This window comes from Camelina sativa, chromosome 1 (assembly GCF_030686135.1).
Source record: "Camelina sativa cultivar CO46 ecotype springtype chromosome 1, ASM3068613v1".
In the NCBI taxonomy this organism is placed as follows: domain Eukaryota; kingdom Viridiplantae; phylum Streptophyta; class Magnoliopsida; order Brassicales; family Brassicaceae; genus Camelina; species Camelina sativa.
The window spans coordinates 10,399,450-10,410,277 of NC_141880.1; the positions used below are offsets into that span (position 1 = coordinate 10,399,450).

The 10,828-nt window shown below is 33.7% G+C and overlaps 1 protein-coding gene and 1 pseudogene across 2 annotated transcripts; one reads left to right on the forward strand and one right to left on the reverse strand.

The window, feature by feature from the left end:
- Positions 1–2,803: 2,803 nt before the first annotated feature.
- On the forward strand, positions 2,804–6,334 carry LOC104787792 (VAN3-binding protein-like). Of its 2 annotated transcripts, none has more exons than XM_010513432.2 (7): positions 2,804–3,316; positions 3,790–3,900; positions 4,190–4,631; positions 4,732–4,980; positions 5,087–5,136; positions 5,430–5,487; positions 5,903–6,334. In XM_010513432.2, the coding sequence occupies exons 1-7, from the start codon at positions 2,993–2,995 to the stop codon at positions 6,115–6,117; spliced, it is 1,449 nt and encodes a 482-aa protein (XP_010511734.2). In that variant the 5' UTR covers positions 2,804–2,992; the 3' UTR covers positions 6,118–6,334. The 2 variants fall into 2 exon arrangements, with proteins under 2 accessions (XP_010511734.2, XP_010511742.2); XM_010513440.2 differs by having other exon boundaries at positions 2,845–3,316; positions 3,793–3,900.
- A 1,827-nt stretch (positions 6,335–8,161) lies between these two features.
- On the reverse strand, positions 8,162–9,452 carry LOC104706678 (bidirectional sugar transporter SWEET6-like; annotated as a pseudogene).
- Between the last annotated feature and the right edge of the window lie 1,376 nt (positions 9,453–10,828).

Consider the following 10,828-nt stretch of genomic DNA (forward strand, 5'->3'; position numbering starts at 1 on the left):
GAAGTGTGTAGTATCTTCTCAACTTGTTTACTTCTTAGTGTGTCATATCTAAGTTGTAATCAAGCCTGTAGTCTAAGAGATCTCCATCTCTCTTAGAAGTACACTTCATTTTTCCCTTCAATCCGCTGCAATTCCACCTCTTCACCTTCTCCGCCGTTCATCTCTCCATTCCGCTGCATCTTCAACCCATTTATCTTCATCATGTCATTCATCCCTCTTCAAGACCTTGCAAAGTGTGTCATTGGGCATAGATCCTCACCTAGGAGTCTATCACTACAGCAAATCAAACTCTCATGTACATGTGTATATATGACTATTTCAAATTGTCTACATGATGATTATTGTGTATCTGCTTTGCATTACTAATACTTTTAGATTTTACGAAAATAACAAAGAATTAGTTTACCCCCATACATTTTTAAATCTTAAATCAAGTGATCTTTCATTACCTAATTGGCAAAGATACTTTGAAATTTACATGACAAGAAATTTCTGCATACATATAGCCAATGATTTCTCTAAAATTTTATATGTAGTACAGGAAGTACAAAATAATAAATTTCATAATCGTGGTTAAAGGAAAGGACAAACCTTAGGGACATAGAGGTACATGTCGAACTTTTATGATGAAGAACTTGCCCATCCACCAGCCAAATAATCTATCACACCTGCTTTAAAAGAATTTCAGTTTCTCCCAGGGTCTAGCCCATCATATGGCCCAAATATGTTGTGATCCGATCCAGCTTCATAGTGCCATATCTCTTTTCGACGACCTTTATAGCGTGATCACAATTCGCTACGTTACACAATAGTGCATGAATATGTATATAGTACCATGGTGGACTACTTCTAGTTATCAGGGCTTCCACAAAAGAAATTACATTTCACGCATATAGCCTCTTTACGAGAAAAAAAAAACAATGCTAATAATTAAGCTTCCTTTAGAAAATATTATATCGTTATGTGTGCATGCATATTTTTGCAATAGAAGTCGTAACAAAAATCTTGTATAGCTTCTAAAAACAATACTTATAAAACAGTTAAAAATGATGAACACATGGAATAAATTCGAAAGGGTGAGAGAACATTAGTATCCACATCAAGAATTATACTCTCTTTCTTTATAACCAAATGAGACCAATTCTGCTGAGGTTATCCCTTTTGTCCACTACCGTTACTCCTCCACTCGCTGCCGACCACGTATTATCTCGTACCTTTTTCTGTAGCTAGCTCTTCGGTCCGGTCCAGAGTCCAGACCAACCATCAGGTTCAGCAACAAGATTGTGGGTCCGTCCTATGCCGTTGATGTGAGCCACGTGAGATTGGATCATGTTATTTCTCTCACCACAACAAAACCAATGTGTTAATAACTTTTTTTTTTTGGACAAACGAGTTGTTAATAACTTATGCATGCCTTTTTCTGTTTACTTCCTATCTTTTTTTGTTAAAATGTTTGTGGCCTTGGGACAAGTAGCAGCAACGAAGGTTGGCTCTAGCTCGCACCATTTTTTTGGTTGACACTCATGAGTCATGTCCAAGAAACCAATTTGAGTTGAATCTAAAAGAAAAATTGGAAGGTCTATTTACCAAAACTATATATGTATAGTTAAAAGGTTTTCAAGTCTCATTATTTTAAATTTTCACAATTCTTTTTTTTAGTCTTCTCCTTCTTGTATTCCTTGTTTATCAGAGTGTAACGCCTAATTATATTTTTCTTGTATTCCTTGTCTGTCAAACTATAACGCCAATCCATCAACCAGTTAAGAGTCCAAGTGCAAATTTTCATTTTCTAGATTTCCGTCCAATAGATTACTTTGCCATTTACGATCCATAAATTTGATTTATATTGCCAACAAAAAAAATTAATCAAGTTAAAAAATAAACTAACATATGAAGTTTTAAAAAAAAAAAAAGAAGAAGAGAATATATATAAGCGAAACATATAAAAAGCGTTGACCAAATCATGGTCTTAACAAATATACCAACTTATTTTAATGTTAACAAAGGATCCATGGAATGATGTAAGTTGAGCACACCTTTCTCCTGCCAATATTTCAATAATGATGAATTTGCCGCATTTTGCAGGTCACTCATGACTCATGAGGTCCCTTATCATTTATGCCTTGTTTCCATTTATCACTCTTTTAAGATAGAGGAGAGAAGTCAGAGCCTTCTTAAATTCTAAATTTTTGTTCATTTGTTTAATAAAAGTGAAATATTAGTATTGTTTGTGTAAGTCTTAAGTTAAATAGGACTGTTATTAATTCACATAATCGTGGTTCAAGTCATTCAGTGCAAATATCTTAAACACAAAAGAAACATATTCCCTCTGCTTTTTTTTTATAGGGATTGTTTTTCAAAATGCCATTTTTGGTTCACCATTTTTAAAATTTTACCATTTTCCCTTCTTTTTTTTTTTAAATTTTTAATACTTAATAAAACTAAATATTTGAGAATTTGTTTTTCATAAAATTCATACTTAATAAAAAATACTATACCCTACAAGAAGATAAAACCAAATCGACCCAAATTTAATGTGAAAAATTATGTTTTTCAATTTAAGAAAATGACAAATTTAAAGGATTTTAATGAAAACATTGTAGTATACAATTGAGATAAGGATGCAATTAAATACAAGAAAATTGACAGCTAAGTGAACTAATTATTTTAGAAGCAAAATTAACTTTAAACCCCTTATTTAACTTTAAAATCCTTTAATTTCATTAATTAACTTTAAAATCTTTTAATTTCATTAATTAACTTTAAAATCCTTTAAGTTCACCTTTAATTAACTATCAAATTGTTTCTTTTTAATAAGAGAGAGTAAAGCATTGAAGCAGAAGAAAAAATTAAAAGCACTGTGAGTGATATACATAACTCTCTCTCTCTCTCTCTCTCTCTCTCTCTCTCTCTCGTTGTCACTTATCACACACACACTGCAACCCATTCACATCTTTGTCTTCCACCTCTCTCTCTCTCTTTCTCAGTAAAAATGGAAAAACCAGTGTTTGCTCCATGGCGGTCCGACCCAGTTTTCCGACCACCGGAGACACCGTTAGAGCCGATGGAGTTTCTATCTCGCTCTTGGAGCGTCTCAGCTCACGAAGTCTCTAAAGCCCTCACTCCATCTCAGCAACTCCTCTCAAAAGCCTCAATCGAAAGCACCACCGTCATTCTCGAAGAGGAACAACAACAAAAACCCATCACCGCCGGTGATAACGAGACGGAGGAGAACGGTTTCGTCTCCGGAAACCCTTTCTCCTTCGCTTGCTCTGAAACTTCTCAGATGGTCATGGATCGTATCTTGTCTCAGTCTGTAAGTTTTTTATTTATTTCTGTAACGCTCTTCTTTAAGGAAAAAAAAAAAAACAGAGCATTTACAGACAAAAAGACAATTTTTTTCTCTGTTCTGTTCTGTCTCGATTCTCTTAATTTCCTCAATTTGACCTTATGTGTGCTCAGTCTCATCGAAATTTCCAAAAGGGTCATAACAATTTCGTGAGTCAAGTACGATTTTAGTCTAAAGATCACATTTTTCTTCTTCTTCTTCAGCATCATGAATCATTAACTTTTTATCAGTGAGTTTCACAATAGGAGAAATTTTTCATGCGTAATGATGTGTAATTATATAACATCCTTAATAAACGATATGATTCTCTAAAACACTCACCTGGCTTTCATGGGCCCTATACATAATCACAAAGTTTGGAGTTTTCTTGAAGTCAAAAAGCTAACAATTTCACTGTTCTTTTCTTTGTCTTCTTCTCATGCCGATGCTTTTGATTGCAGCAGGAAGTGTCGCCACGAACATCTGGTCGGCTTTCTCACAGCAGCGGTCCTCTCAATGGTTCTTTAACCGACAGTCCTCCGATTTCTCCTCATGAAGTCGACGACATTAAGGTTCAAAAAACATTCTTCATTATGTTCTCTTCTTTAATCTCTGCAGCTAATGACTCTTAAGATACGATAATATACTTGTTTAATTATGGTCCTCACCGTTACGTAGAGATCATATAATCTTCGTTTTTGGTTACTTCGATGAAACATTCTTTGATTTTTGTGATTACTATTAAATTATTGAAGTATTTTAATATAAAGCAATCTTGGTTTCTTGTTAGAGTTTTTACCTTATTTAGTTTTTTGCTTCATTTGTTTTATCCGTTTTGTTTTGCTTTAATTGTGTATGCAGCAATTTTGCCGATCAAAAAACATTACAAACAACTACAACGCTCAGTTCCGTTCAACGGGGACAACTCCAGGACCTATCACTGCAACAACTACACAGTCTAAGACTGTGGGAAGGTGGATAAAAGATCGGAGGGAGAGAAAGAAGGAAGAGACCAGGGCTCAAAATGCTCAGATACACGCTGCTGTATCCGTTGCTGGTGTGGCTGCAGCGGTGGCTGCGATCGCGGCTGCAACTGCTGCTTCTTCCAGCTCTGGGAAAGATGAGAATATGGCTAAAACGGATATGGCTGTTGCTTCTGCTGCAACTCTTGTGGCTGCTCAATGTGTTGAGGCTGCTGAAGTTATGGGAGCTGAGAGGGATCATTTAGCTTCAGTTGTTAGCTCTGCTGTTAATGTTCGGTCCGCTGGAGATATCATGACGTTAACTGCTGGAGCTGCCACAGGTACTTTCTAAGTTTTAATTAGTTCTCAGTTCATTGACATTTTGGTGAAATAATGTCTTTTAGAAACTGAATGTCTTATTTTCTTGTGTCTCTGGTGTAGCTTTGAGAGGAGTGGCTACATTGAAGGCGAGAGCGATGAAGGAGGTGTGGAACATTGCATCAGTTATTCCAATGGATAAAGGAATCAATCCTGGAGGTTGTAGCAATGTTAATGGTAATGGTAACGGCAGCATTGGCAGCTCGAACAGCAGTCACAGTGGAGAATTTCTAGTTGAGGATAATTTCTTGGGACATTGCAACAGAGAATGGCTCGCTCGTGGTTGCCAACTTCTTAAACGCACCCGCAAAGGTGAATACGCTATGTTATTAGCACTGCGTCTCTTGTTTTGGTTTCAAGTGATGGTTTGTTTCTTAGGATCAATTTTTCTAACTAAAATGTGTTATGGTTTTGGCAGGTGATCTGCATTGGAAAATAGTCTCAGTTTACATAAACAGGCTTAATCAAGTAAGATTCCTTCTTTTCTTGTGTCTCGACTATCTAGTTTTTTATATCTGATGAACTTTGAAGAGAGGAAAAAAAAAAGATTAAAGAGAGAGAATAAGATACATTATTGGCGAATTAGTGGATCTTGTTAAAAGAATACAAAGGAACACAGAAAAAGAGATCTCATAGACCAAGAAACTACGAGAAAATAAGCATAAAGAAACCAATTAAGTCATTTGATCTGCTTTAGTCTCTGATTAAAACCATTTCTTGGCATCATTCTTATGGTTTTGATTTGGTTATTGAACATGAAGGTTATGTTGAAGATGAAGAGCAAGCATGTTGGAGGGACATTCACAAAGAAGAATAAAAGTAAGTGTCCGTATTATCCCTCCTTAACATCATTCAAGATTCTAATCAGTTCAAAGACAGGATTAGTTTGATATTCTCATACAGTAGTACTAAAGTGACATAACTAAAGATGGATACTTTAGCTTTGCCTCTATCTACTAATACTATCAATAGTATCAGAATTTAAACTTTGATGTGGGTCTAAATTGAATTTTGGGGATTTGAGAAGAAAAGAAAAAAAGAAAAGCAAAAGGGTTTTGGGACTAAAGTGATCAGAGGATCAGAAGTTCAGAACAAACAAAAGGAGACGCCATCTTTAACTTTTTTTCTTTTTCTTGTTGTCTTTCTTTTGAAATGTGAATATCAAGACTCTATGTTACATTTTCTTTGCCTAATGGCCCTAACCTTTTCTTCTTCTTCTTATAAATTATTTCAGATGTTGTGATTGATGTGATCAAAAATATTCCGGCTTGGCCAGGCCGCCATTTGCTGGAAGGAGCAGAGGATTTGAGATACTTTGGGTTAAAGACAGTTCCGAGAGGGATTGTAGAATTTGAGTGCAAGAGCCAGAGAGAGTATGAAATGTGGACACAAGGTGTCTCAAGGCTTCTTGCTGTTGCTGCCGAGAGGAATAACAGATATAGGATATGAAGGGATGAGTAGTAGTTTTAAGATTTAAGGGGCCAAATTAGAACTTGGAGAAAGTTAAGGGTGTTTTTCAGTAATGTCTTTTGGTAAAGGTATATATAATATAGGATGAAATGGGCCCTCTAAGGGTGGCTGGTTAAACAACTCTTTGGTGTTTGTAATTTTTTAAAAGTTTATATATATAAAAAAGTGGTAATCTGATGGGTCCATTTTCCCCACATATATTGGGAACATCAAAATGCTGATCTTGCTTTTGTCCTATGTTTGAAATTGAACATCACATTCTTCCAATCATGTATTCATTTTAATAATACCAGCTTTCAAATGTTCATACCAGCTTAGTGAGATAGCATGAGTGATTCCACCGGAACCATGTCATTTAATAGATATGCTCACAATAATCGCATATGGATTCACAATTTAGTGATTGACGCTACTGTAACATCAGTAAGTACGAAACCCATGGAACCTAAACAAATCAAATGGTATTAGTTTCATTGTGTTATTTAACCTTATGATTTTTAATCCTAATGGCATTTTGATGTAACTATTTACACTTTTAACGGTTAAATTAAAAACGTATTTCCAAATCAATATTAGTATGATTAATAGTTTGTACAGTAGAACATAATTTTGGGATCTCAAACGTGAATTGGAGAATTCAAATCATGCCCCTCACCGAAAAAAATCCTTCGATGTGCCGTTGAAAATAGGCGTTTGACGGTGGTGAATGACCGATGTTATGAAATGTTCTGGTAAAAATGAGAATTTTATTTCAAAAATAATGTTTTTTATAACTTATAAATTAACAATTAATTAATGGATCTAGTATACATATTGATTAGGAACTAAAATGCGGTACACCGCGAGACAATAATTATTTAATATATCTGCATATTAATATTAAAACAGTTGGTAGAAAAATATAAGGAAATTATAAGGCAGAAACATGCAAAATAAATATTTGCTAGGAAAATTGAAGGGAATTGTTTCCCATAAATATTTTCGAAGAAAAATGGTCATATTTTCCTTTCTTGGTTCCGACGATATTACCTACGAAACTTCTTGTGAACTCTTTTCATAGGAAATTTCTACGAAATTCTTATCGTTTATGTTTTTTTACGAGATAATTCCTAGAAAAAAAAAATTCGTAGGAAAATAGAAGTAAATCTTTGTTTTCTACCATTTTCCTAAGATATATGCGGTAGAAATTCGATCATTTTTTGGTAATACAAGGCAATAAACTTATAGAATATGAGATCAAGAATCAGTGGTATTGAGGTGCCTGATGATTCTTAATCTTTTCGTGGCAATATACTGAAATTTTATTGGTTGAACTGATTCATGAAAGTGAATTGCTACCAAAATCTTAATTTGACAATAAAAAGAGATGGTATGACATTCTGAGAGTATTTTATTTGTTATAAAACACATTTGTAAAGTATTTTACTTAATATTTTGCTTATATTTATCATATGTTTTGCTTATTTTTTGGTTAACTTTTACTTTCTCATATTAAAAAAATATGTAAGAATGTGAACTTGTCATCCATTGATTTGCTTCATCAAACATTACAAACTCATGTAAATTCATTTAATTTCAGTGGGATTAAACATGCTTTGAGATCTAACAAAGCATGCAACTAGCTTTCACTTTAATAATACCAGCTTAGAATGTTCATACCAGCTTAGTGAAATAGCAAGAGTGCTTTCACCAGAACCATGTTCTCCAATAGTGGTATATTCACAATAATCGCATATAGATTCACAGTTGACGCTTTATCATGAGTAAGCCCGAAACCCATTGAATCCAAACAAATCAGATGCTATTAGTTTCATCAGGTTATTAACCTTACGATTTTTTAATCCTAATGGCATTAATTTTGATGTGATTATTTACACTTTTTAAGGTTAAATTAAAAACGTATTTCCAAATCAATATTAGTATGATTAAATAGTTTGTACAGTAAAACGTCATTTTGGGATCTCAAAGGAATTCAAATCTAAAAACCAAGGAAGAGATAAACACTATAGCTCCTAATCCTGATCTCTTCTTAATAATAATCAAACATAAAACCCAATGAAGCATTTATTCAAAACGTGATAAAGCCTAAAACCAACGAAGAAGCCCAACTATTACGAGATGAGACGTCCTACACCACAATCAAACACTGCCTTTCCGCCATCAGTTTTTTGGTCGACTTGTAGTAAACACCGTATAAGATCAACTGGACCAATCAAAGTGCGCAGCCTATTCCGTTTGGTATCTACAAGATATCATTACAGAAAATCAGTTATGTAGAAACATATAAAAAATTTTGTTCATAATTTTGGCAAAACAAGAACTTCACCGCCATGTACGGTCGAACGGAAGAAATCCGTAAGCTGTCCAAGCGGAAGCATTAAGTAAACCAGCTAGAGACAGACAAAATGGCATGAATTCCACACTTTTAGTTTCTATCACCATTTTCTCCAAAACCAAAACAAAACAAATTGATTAGTTCAAATTAAAACGCATACAATAATTTGGTCCAAGATGAATTCAAAACTCCCTTACCATAATAGATAGAGGAGACACATACATTAATGTGTTAAAGATGCATGAGACTATTCCAACGCTCAATGTCGTCTGGGACGTTGAGTGTTGGAGAGTCAGTGCTATTGTAGCAAGGACAGCTACAAAAGCGAGTTCAACGACTAAAATAGCAGTTATAATCAGCCGTTTTTTTTGTACCCACAAAACATGAAAAATATAACTAGGAAAACAATATTTGTGACGATCCCTATACCACTGAGCAAAGCGAGTAATGCACTATCATGGTGCACCATAGGAAGGGCATAAAGCATACGAACCAAATAATTCATCAAAGCTGCCAAGTATGGCATTGGGGAGTATTCTTCGACGGATTTCTTTTTCACTATCCCAAAGGAAATCAGATAATTGTAATATGAAAAATATTTATAACGAAAACAAAAGGCATAAGTTTGGAAAAAACTTCTCTAAGAGAATATATATATATATATATATATATATATATACTTCTAATAAAGCGATCGGTTAGAATTCAAGATTTTAAGAAGATTATAGTTTTAATAAAGGTAAAACTTACGTAGGGGACAAGAATAGACTGAGAGCACAGACGTTTCCTGCAAGCAGGATCATTCCAAGTAAAAAACAAAAAAAATTCAGCAGACAACAGAAAATGAGGGACATAATTGTTAAGAATTTGTGAGTCAGAACTAACCTATTGTCCCTACAATCTCCCGAATGAGGTTCAACTCTGAAGGAACCATATTGGATGCATGTAATAGAGGATGTTGAAGAAAAAAGAAGATGAATATGAGGGATGATGAATAAGGAGAAAAGAAGATGAATATGAGGGATGATAGAGAAGGAGAAAAGAAAATGAATTTGAGGGATGATGAAGAAGGAGGAAAAGAAGATGATCGGGCACAGGGAAGGCAACCCGTATTTATTAGCTAGTAAATAATTTAGTTTGGTGGTTACAAAATGTTTGAATATTACTAGATTTTAACCTGCGGTACACCGCGGAACAATTTCTAACTAAAATTTTTAAATTTTATTTATTTATTATTTTTTTCTTTTTTTTTTTGTATTTATATTGTATAATTGTATTTTGAATGCTAATTCTAGGATTTCACCCGTATACCACACAAAATAATTTGTTTTTTACAGTCATAATTAAATCAATTTTATTTACTATTTTTATATTCAACCCGCTAATACATATACAATAAAATATTAGTCTAGTTACAAGAAAAAGAATCCTAAATTATCATATAATTACATGATTATCATGCTCACATATTATTCTATTAAATCATTACAAAGTACATAGAGCATTTAATAGTTACTTTGGAATCAATTAAACAATTATCATTCAACAAAAACTTTGAACAACTTCGCCAAACTCATCTCTTTCTTTTCTCCTCCTCCAACATATTTTCCTCCTTTGTGGCCTCAACGTAGGCTCCCAATTGTTTGAAAAGATATACAAATGGATCAAAGCAAAATTCTGGGGTGTACCAAAAACCGAAAAGCTTGGTAAGTGCAAAAGAATAGTATATATATAATAATAAATATAAAGAGGATACCTAGAAAGGTGAGCAGCTCACCGTGTGCTAAACTCAGATTGGTTTCTTTCTCAACATGCATTTGTGACATAAGTACATAATTACATGGAGTCCAAAACAAAAAATAAGTTTAGATATGAAATAAATCAAACAAAAAAAATTTTGATTATCCACTAACTGGAAGGTTGCATGTTCACGTGAAACCAAATCTTCTTTTTTTTCAAATAAATGGATTTTAAACCATCTAAGATAAGAAAAGAAGGGTATTAGAGATGAAATAAAGAAAGCATAAACATTTTGTACCAATAAATTAATAAAAGAATAAAGATGCATCTGTTTATCGCCAAAACCAAATCAAGTGTCTCAACCGGGAAGGTTACTTCAAGTGTATGAATTGATGCATTTTTGTATTGCTATTGAGACATTATTTATATAGTCCTTTGAAGATGATAAAATTAGATGTGATATGAGATGGAGAATATATTGGTAAGCAAGCAAAAAAACTAAAAATATATATGGCAATTTTGAATTAATGCAAAAGGTTTACCATCTTGTGTTTAGCTATGCGGATGTAGGTTTTGGTTGTGAGTGTTGTGTTTCTCTTTTGAAGTTGATATTTA